General features: G+C 45.0%; 1 protein-coding gene across 1 annotated transcript; it reads left to right on the top strand.

Annotated features, from left to right (window-relative positions):
- Positions 1 to 451: 451 nt before the first annotated feature.
- LOC142768471 (uncharacterized) lies at positions 452 to 5379 on the top strand. The gene is made up of 2 exons (XM_075870452.1): positions 452 to 794; positions 2993 to 5379. Exons 1-2 carry the CDS (start codon positions 613 to 615, stop codon positions 3381 to 3383), a joined length of 573 nt encoding a protein of 190 aa, XP_075726567.1. The 5' UTR covers positions 452 to 612; the 3' UTR covers positions 3384 to 5379.
- The last annotated feature ends 4476 nt before the right edge of the window (positions 5380 to 9855 follow it).

Raw genomic sequence — 9855 nt, 5'->3', positions numbered from 1 at the left:
TCTTGATGTACTGTTTGGCCGATTCAACCGAAGCTTTTGTTCTCCCTCATCATTCTTCTCGCTGCAAGTGCGTTCAGTTGTACGTCCAGTCGAGTGCCATCTATTGAAACTGGGATAGCTTCATTGATAAGCTTGGTGATTAGTGCGTTAGGCCTCCTTCGATAGCTCGCCTTCAGAAAAAAAGAGTTGGTGCTCATCTTGCAATTATCTGTTTCTTGTGATGTGTCAGTGCTACAAATTCTGTTTCTTTAGAAACAGGCCAGTTGGAAGTGAGAGCTTGTTCGTCTGTGTATTCTTCTAACGTTTTTCGCACTATTATTTTGCTACCAGGAACTGCAGTAATTGAAACCTAGCAAAGAGTTCATGCACATTAGTTTGCGATTTGCTCACTTCATTGGGCACAACTTCAATGTTGCTAAAATAAAAAAACACTGTTTATTTTCAGTTCACTTCCGTGAATGGGAAACACTTGTGAGGACAACGTTGAGCTCACACCTCTGTCTCTTCCGCTTGAATCTGGAGGTATACGCTGTCCACCACTCAGTTCGGTGCTTCTACCACGAATTCATTCTAGAAGACGGAATCGCTCGCATAATTGTTCAAGCACCTACGATGGAAGACCCGTTCAAAAGATTCGTACTCCCCAATCTCCAGTACTTGTGTGGAAGTGCAAATCGACAGCAGACTTCACCACCGGCTTGCAACAGCCCTCACTCCCATCCTGACAATTCACTCCCAGAGAGGTGTGCCGCTCCAATCGAAGAAAATGGACCTCTGCAGTTTCACGACAACAGGTACTTTATGGGCTTCTCACGGCACATGAAGAAGGCTGCATGAGGGCATCTTTTCTCTCTCAAACTCCACTCTCAGTGATGATACACGGTTTCCGTATATGAGGGGTAGAATGAAAAAGTCATAGCTTTGTTGCAAGCAAAGGTGAAGCAATGAACGCGATAGCAAGTTTGAAAGGTCACACGCAAAATGGAAAGCAGATCGAAACGTGCCCCGTGTTTCTCGCGCAGAAATACGCACAAAACGTACTCACATGTATGGATGCACGCGAATAAGCGTCTCATTTGTTACTTCGCTGAGTGTAGAAAGCGTGCACATTTCGCGAACGGAGCCTGCAATTATTGCAGTGACCCTTGTGCGCCCGGTAACTACAGCAGAATCGTTCCACGTAAAACACGAGGCCCGCCAAGGCGTACGATCCTTCGCTCCTCACCAACGCGAGATAAGGGCGCGCGAGGGAGCGTCGTTCCCCTTCTCTAAGCCGAACAAAGTACCCGTAGGATATCAGAGCGGGTGCCACTGCGCGAAGTGGCGACGTGCGCTCGTTGCGCCATCTTTCTGGTAATGCTGAAAACACAGCAGCTGTAAGTGGTAGATATAAATACCTTGCCGTTTGAACGGTTGGAACGCACCATGTCATTGATGACATCTATAGTCTACTGAAATGGCGCTCTTTGACCATCAAACGGCCCTTGCGCCATAAAATACCACACATCATCATCAAACGTTTCATTCGGCTCGTTTGCGAAAGAAGTGTAATACTGCACCCGTGTCGCACCGGGTGGTGAGGGCTTCAGTGAAAGCCCTACGCATAGCACTCGTCCACACTGAAATAGCTCTGCGACGCTATATTGACTGTCAGAGCACGTTCCCTGCTCGAACATTCAGGAATCCTGAGCTGCAGGCCAGATGAGAGACATATGGCGCATCGCGTTACCACTCGCGTTTACAACTCCACAATTGTGAGCACTGGCTGCCAACATTTCAGTTATCTCAGCGCAACGGAGGCTTTCACCACCGTTTGCATAAAACTTTGTGTTCAGCAAAATTATCCGTAAACATTTTCGTGTGTTCGCATCATGTCTGGTACCACCTCGTCCGCTTAGCACCGCTTCCAAACGGAGTTTGGAATGGTGTTTCTCTGCCTGCAATTGCTTAGAGTGTACTGTCAAAAACTACCAGTCAGCGCTGCAAGTTAATCTCAGATGGCTACGCTTTGACAGAGCGCTTGTGAAGTTGGTTTTCATTATATGCATCTTGAAGTTATCCGCGTGGTATTTATAGAGTGCTGTGCACCACTCTACATAAATTGCTACAGCGACTGCAAAGAATCGATCCCCTTTATGAACGTTAGTTATAGGGACGAAGATGTGGCAGCCATCACCACAAGTGTGCCCAGACCAAGTGGGTCTATTGCTGCTAAACAACAGTAGATCTTGCACAAGCTCTTGTACGTAGCTGCATAACAGACATTCAGCTACATAGACGAGCACGTATTTCGGTTTTGCGTTATACTTATTCTTATGATGAAAGGATGAATCTCTCGGCTTCTCTCATTCCTGCGTGCGTCATACGCCAACTATTAGATATCAGCCAACTAGCCAGCAAAACGTTGTTATAATAACGATAACGATTATCTCAGTGTGAAGCTATCTACGCCGCAATCGTGTAGCAAAGCGCATGCGATAGGCCTGCGTTCCCTGAGGAAACGATTGGACTTGAGTTATAGAGACAACGCCTGCTCTAAAAGTCATGCAAAACTTAATCAATCTGCTCATCGAGCATTCGACAATTTCCTGATAACCATCATTATTAAAAATTTGACTTTAGATGTTGCGCTGTTGTTTCTGTAATATAGGAAGTAAAGGTAACGTTTCTATAACCCCTTTTTTTGTGGACTGTGAATGTATGTAAATATTCTTGTGTATTAACGTTTACAGCGTCAAATGGCGTGAACGTTTTGGTACAATAAATTACTCTATCAAACACGACGGTCTTCTCAAAATTTCGTTTTTCGTGTTACCATATGCAAGGTCAATACAGTTTAAGGTCCTAAAAAGACCGCAGCATACATTTTCTTGTTATTAAAATACTGTGCACGTTGTTGCCCGCTTATTGCTTTAGTGTGAGATTCTGTGGCTTATTATGGCAACAACAACAAAACACACAATAATGGTTCAACTTTCAATTATCTTCGCAGGTTAATCCGGATATTGGAGACAGCAATGGACATACCATGTCTCATGGAGATTGCTATATACTTCTACAATGGCATAGTGACCGTACCATCCGTAAGACGGGAGTTCTGCTTACGACTGACCCACCGCGGTCCTTCCAACGCTCGGCGTTTGACGTACGAGGTAGACAGTAGCTTAGCTGAAAGCCTGCAATGCATATGTGGCAGCACTTCCGGCTTCAACACAATTGGTATTGAAAGGGCCGCACCACTTCCTATGCTGCTCGCACGTCGGGAGCTGAGCGGTTCTGCGACCAACCTGGTGCGCCACCTAATTACAGTTACAAACCAGCCATCGTTGAGGGATATCGATATCGACGTTGTAACATCTCTGCAAAGGCTCACAAACAATTAGCTTTTCCTTTAATTTCTCCGAAACGCGACTTCACAACGGTATAACAAACATAAACCAGAAGAGGAGTCAAAAGTGGTGTGGTGCTATCGTTTAATCATCTCGGAAAAAATACCTGCAGGCCTTATTGTCAAAATTATCATTCCATTCTTCATAATCTTTCTCATACAATGAACAACTTACTTTACTGAACAGATTTACTCAAGCATTGCTTGAGCAAGTAATAAGTCTGTGTTTGTCTCTGCGCTGCGTATTTACAAGAAAATGAAATGGATAGTACGTCGAATAAAAACTGCGAAAACGTTGGCTAGTGGATGAACGTAGCGGCCGTTTCGGTGTTGAAGGCGGTGCTCCTTTCAGTGCATCGTTCGTGGATAACTTTAGGCATTTTTCGTTGTTAATGTCCTTTGCACGTGTTGCTTGCGTATTTTAATTCAGCAATACAGAATCTGAGATATGTGACGTTAGCTCAGTCACCTTGGCAGACGAGTATAGAAATGCCTTACATAACTCGCGCGAAAGAATTCTTCTAGAATTAAACTATTCATAAAGTTGTGAATGCGCAGTGAAGATGGCGCAGTTATTACACCACAGGCCTATACCACCTGACTAGTTTTCTTGCGAGATAAATAGTTCAGAATTTTCTGCAGTCATTTTGGCACATGGTGCAGTTCGAGATACGTTACTTTCTCTTATACGTCCCGGCTGCGGCACGTAATTATTCCCTGGGTGCCTAATGAAGGTGACCCTAATTGAATCTTCTAGTAGGCACTTTTAGCAGTCGAATTCATAATTTTATGTATTTCATATTTTGCCCATTCAAATGAAATACACTTTAGCGAACCCCAAGTGGTCGAGACTTCCGCAGCCCTCCACTACAGCGTCTCTAATGAACATATCAAGGTTTCTGACCCTCAACCCCAGATACTATATGAATAAGTAATGTGCTTTTACAAACGTATTCACGCTTTCACTGCAGTAACAATGGTGTGTATATGCAGTCGAAGTACAATTTTTTCACTTTGCATCAAATCATACTAATTAAATATTTTAACTCGATGGCATCATCCCGCGCATCGTATGCTTTATGAGCAAGCAAAATTTTGCGGTTAATATGAACAGTGGAGCCTCAAGAAGTCGTGATATGCGCCGGGCGGCTCCGTGAAGCAAAGACGTATGAGGGGCGCTGGTGAACGGAGCATCCAACTGATAGCCACTGCTAACATCGAGCACAGAGGGCGTAGTCGTGCGCTTTCAAAATTCCTGTATATGCTACCCTTAGGTAGCATATACAGTAACTATACTCTTTCTCGGCAGACATTGATAGCCCCTGCCTATCTAAGTGCGGTCCTCTCAACACTTCTTTCGCAACCAAGCGACATTCCAGTTTGTTGCTATTGCTTTCATAGCTTCGCCTTTAAGCAGAAACTGCTGTCTTTCGTAGCGTTGATTCTACATTTGAAACAGTTTTAGTTTTTTATGCATCTTAGTATTTAGTAGCGTACACTTCATTTTTTAGGAGACTTCCACTTCGCTTTCCTTAAAACAGTAGCGATGAGCTTCTGCTGAGCTGCTGACATCGAAATTCAGGGTTGGGTCTGGATCACGGAGGTGGCACTTCCATTGTGGCGGAATACTAGAAGCCTGTGTACCATGTAAAGTCGGTACACGTTAAAGAATGCCAAACGGCAGCGTTTCTCGTAAGCCTTGTCCTAGTTTGGGGACTTGGAGCCCCCGACGATATTGGTATGAAACATGTGCTTGTACTCAGTTAACCAACATTACAATTATTACGGTTGATTTGTTCCACTTGTTCATCGTTTTTAAGCGGAGGCATAAGCAAGGTCCAAAGCGAAATGTTCATCATGGTATCGTGCATCTGTCCTAACCGCCACTCCTTCGCGATAGCATCAATCTTATGAATTGACAATGTTGCAATAAAATATGTCCGAAATTGCCGTTGTGCTGATTATCTGGAATAAAAAAAGTGTCAAGTGTCCACAGTGTTCACAATGCCATTTCTTCAAGTTGTAAATTTCCTCATGTCATCCTCTAGCTTCAAGAGAGTGATGCATTTATTTAAACATGGATATTAGCAGAACTGCTCGTTAATGACAGCAAGACTATGACTCAGGCATGCATGATCAGGGTTCGAAGAACGTGAGTTTGATCTTGTTCCAGCCATCTAAATTATATGTTGACGGACTATTTGAGGCCCTTGTGTGAATCCTGTTAAAGGAAACCATGTGTTGACACTACGCAGTGGGGGCTAACGCCTACACAAGCGAAGTTGACGCTGGTGCTCATCACGGCGTTGCGCAGGAGAGAAACCCGGGGAGGGGCAAAGCTTGCTGGAATATGTCAATCGCTGCTAATGGGCAATGAGAGACAGAAGGCTCCGATTGGGCACAGATATGCGCAACACGCTTCTATAGCTAACGTTATACGCTGCGATTTTTTATTCTTGAACAATGCACTGGAGAAATCTTCGGGCACTACCTTTGAGGTCAACGCTAAGTGCCTTATTACGGGGTGGCGAATGAACAGTGGTGCAACGCATGCAGTCCTTTTTTTACTGCGAAATTTATTTAGGGACGGCTTGCTGCTCTCCCATTGTTGAGAACCAAGTACTCAAATCGTTAAACTTTTTTTTTCTACCCCCCACCCCCTGTTATAAGATCACTTTTCGGGTCACGCGCAGTTCCATGTTGTCCGCCGCTGGTGTCCTAACCACATCGCGAAATTAGAAAAAAAAACTTGCATTAATGACACTGTGGAGCTCGCAGCCGAGTCTGCTGGGTGCCAGCCCAATATTTTATCACTGAGTTACGCCGGTGCTTGTAACTTATTGTCAAACTTCCCTTGGGCAAGCATGACCTAGCACCAATTGCACAGTGCGGCTCGAATTCGGGTAAGCTGGGTGCCAGCCCAGTATTCTACCACTGAGCTACACCCGGGCTTGCCCGTTGTTGTCAAACTTGCCTTAGACAGGCTTGATGTCGGGAAAGCAGTCACCTTATTACGACTTATAAAGCACTTTACAACAGTGAGAGAACAACCAGTCGTCGTAGAGTGCGGATATCGTAACGAGTGGGTCGTCCAATGCTCCAAGCCATTAAAAAATCTTGTTTCCCTATTAACTGTGGCACATACCCACTTCAGCCTTAATTCCTCATCGTCGTGAGCCATTTCATGAACAATTGGCACAAAATTCCTTGCAAGTGTTTAGCGGATACTACGCTTCTCAAAAGTAAGACGAAAAATTGCATAGTGAACACCTGCCTACAGCCCAAAAGCTTATTATTAATGCCCAAGTGGGTACCAAGCAAGTGTGCTTGTAGTAGTTACCCAAAGAGTGTTTTGAAAAAGCTCTGAAAAGGCGCTCTGTTAGCTTTCGCTGTGACTGTGCTGCGCCTACCACGCTGCCCTAATGTTTTTTTGTTTTTTTTTTCAATCAAGAGACTCGCTAGCAGATGCTGCCTTCGTCGGCGTTGTGATGTGAGGGAGTATGAGCATTGAATTAGAGAGAAAGAGGGAGGGACGAACGCAATGCGTGTGTGAATGCTACAGTGAGAAATACCTAGAACAGAGAGGGTGAGCGAGAGTAGCTGAGCACCACCTCCCTGAGTCGGCGTTGCGAGGCGGGAGAGGAGAAGCAGACACGCATGCGTGGTTGGGGTGGTCACGCTGCACACCGGATAGAGCTCATCAACCTGTTTCGCATCTAAAAAGCACTGAGCTGGAAACCATCCAAAACCTTTCTGTATTGTCGCAACGTTAGCCTTAATTACTTTGGTACATACATTCTATGAACCGAACAAGCAACCTGCTCTGTATAAACCGGATCTCGGACTGTTTACCTCAACGTTAGCCTTAATTACTTTGGTAAGTACATTCTATGAACCGAGCGAGCAACCTGCTCTGTATAAACCGGATCTCGGACCGTTTACCCGGGTTTTGCTACGCTTGGTACGCTGTTGAATTGAGTTAAGAATCGACACGAAAACTGCACTGTTCCTGATCTGAAGCAGTGATGCTGAACATGAACATGATTGCAGACACTTGAAATTGCGTTAAGTCACTTTCCTTCCAGTTACAGGAAATTTCATCAAGCAGAGTAGTTTACAATCGCCGTGTAAAATAATGAAGGCTGTCTAGATCAGTATGACCAGTTGTCCAGATAAACGGCAGTCAACAAGGCATGACTGCATGTAAATAAATGTGAGCTCTTTTTTACCTTAGGTTTGACGAATTAGATTAGCAGCGCTGAGCAAAGCACTGACAATGGCTCAAGTCTTGCCACAAGAGTCTGAAAAAATTGAGTAATATATCTCGAATGATAGAAGGATTGGGAAATAGATGTTGTTGGGGCGATTACATCAAACGAATGCATATAAAGGTAGTTACTGTACGACAATAACGGCATGAGGACCATGAAGCGCCGCTATTGAGATTGCTGTGCAAGAAAATTGTGCACGAAAAGACAAAGTTACGGTGTAGGTCATCACTTCGTCCACTTTATAAGGTGTAAATATGCATTTAAATCTCAGAGTGATACGCAGGCACATCGGCACATTATGCTGACTAGCAGCGCGCGCACACACACACACACACACACACACACACACACACACACACACACGCACGCACACGCACACGCACACGCACACACACACGCACACGCACACACACACACACACACACACACACACACACACACACACACACAAAGAGATCTCAGACACCAACAGGCATCACTAAAGATGACACCAAAACATCTCTACGTATCGATTCACATTTGATATATGTAAACTACCAAGCAGGCTTCCAATTTCCAATTCTGACGCTTCAAAATACGTCGAAGCGTGTCTGAAAGCTTCAAATTATAAAAATTTGTTTCTAAGCTAGATTCGCTACTTTGTCAAAAAAGCGTTGCAAGCATCATTTATCCGGTGGTCAATCTGGTTGTCCTAATAAAAGTTTCCCAATTTCTCCACCTCGTCAATCGGTAGGATTTCTTCCGAAAGTACAGCAGTGGTGACGTGTGTACAGAACGCACGAGCAGCTGGTTTTTGCTCTCCTGGGCGGCACCTTGAAAAGCTTTCGGGCTATGTCATGGTGTGCTAGGAGCATGCACGGTCTTGTAGGCAGGTTGGCGACGTCAGAGCCCAAACGTGCCTCAAGGAGTCGCCCCGCTGAGCGAAAACCACCTGCTCGCGTGCTCTACACCGATGTGAACGTGAGCGTACCTTTAATGCGATAGCGTTAAAGAGCTCGTGTCGCGGAAAACCCACCGCCGGTGTTGGCCTCGTAGGTTGTGAGCAAAAAATCGTCTGTGCGTCTGTGACTGAAAACTCAAGTTACGGAGATAGCCGCGAGAGGCCGCTACTTGTCCACGCATGCGCAGACAATCACAGTGAGCAAATCACGCATTTGAAGAAAAAAAAAGTGCACAAGGTCCCGAGGCACGGTAGTTTCTTTGCACTGCCACGCCTCCATGATTAGCTTCCAGCGCTATTGTCGAGACGATAGAAGAGATGATGCAATTGCAGCATGCGACAAACCTTTGTAACTCCCCTCGCACTGGACGGATTCTTAAAATTTTTTGTGGCATTGAATTTGTAAGGCAACTCTTCTAGTAAGTTCATTCCATGGTTACTTACAAAAGTGTTTCAGGGCCCCTTTAACGCATTTTGTTCTACAGGTGTCACGACGAGAACGAGCCCAATCGGCAATGATAGCGCGCGCTGGTCCAATCTACTGTGTGCGTTCGTCTGTATGTAACAAAACATGTGAATAAGTATGCACTTAGCGGTTGAAGGGTGTACTAGGGGTCAGATTTCGCTATCGCGTCCCAGTCTTGAAGGCGAAGCTCAAGTGTCCCCGTATATTTTAGTAAAAGTGTAGGCGTGGAAGCTCAATGATGCTTCTACAGGCCATCATGCACACAAAATGTATTTATTTCTTCATGACCATATTATATGAACAATTAGGGTCGGTATGAAACAGCGTTGGCAGGATCTGTAACCACTCATGCCGAGTTTCGTTGGCACTGATCCCGTCCACGACATCTGCACAGAAAAAAAAAATATGCGGAAAATGCATATTTTTCATGTGAACGGTAGCGCTTAACTAAGCAACAATATTGTGAAATAACAAGCGGGTGCCCTATTTTGGTCTGAACGTTACTCGCTGCTGGCTGAAGATAATCTCACCAAATTTTTACCTTATACTCTTGAACACATTTGAAGCAGTCTATAAAGAATGCCTATAGGACTATGCCATTTCAGTCGTTTTACATGTGAAATTGTTGCTGCCCCCCGGTGGTGGTTAAATGGCTAAGGTACTCTGGTGCTTACCCCCAAGTCGGGAGATCGAATCGCGGCTGCATTTTCTATGGAGGCGAAAATGCTGCAGGCCTGTGTGCTTTGATTTGAGTGCACGTTAAAGCACCACAGATGGTCGAACTTTCCGG

This window comes from Rhipicephalus microplus, chromosome 8, assembly GCF_043290135.1.
Source record: "Rhipicephalus microplus isolate Deutch F79 chromosome 8, USDA_Rmic, whole genome shotgun sequence".
Taxonomy (NCBI): Eukaryota; Metazoa; Arthropoda; class Arachnida; order Ixodida; family Ixodidae; genus Rhipicephalus; species Rhipicephalus microplus.
This window is presented reverse-complemented; position numbering and strand designations above follow the sequence as displayed.

What these genes read in the sequence shown, in the direction of transcription:
- LOC142768471 (XM_075870452.1), top strand. Translation starts at nt 613, where the DNA reads ATGGAAGACCCGTTCAAAAGATTCGTACTCCCCAATCTCCAGTACTTG. An exon ending in CTGCAGTTTCACGACAACAG is followed by an intron (nt 795 to 2,992) that starts GTACTTTATGGG and finishes TTATCTTCGCAG; the next exon opens with GTTAATCCGGATATTGGAGA.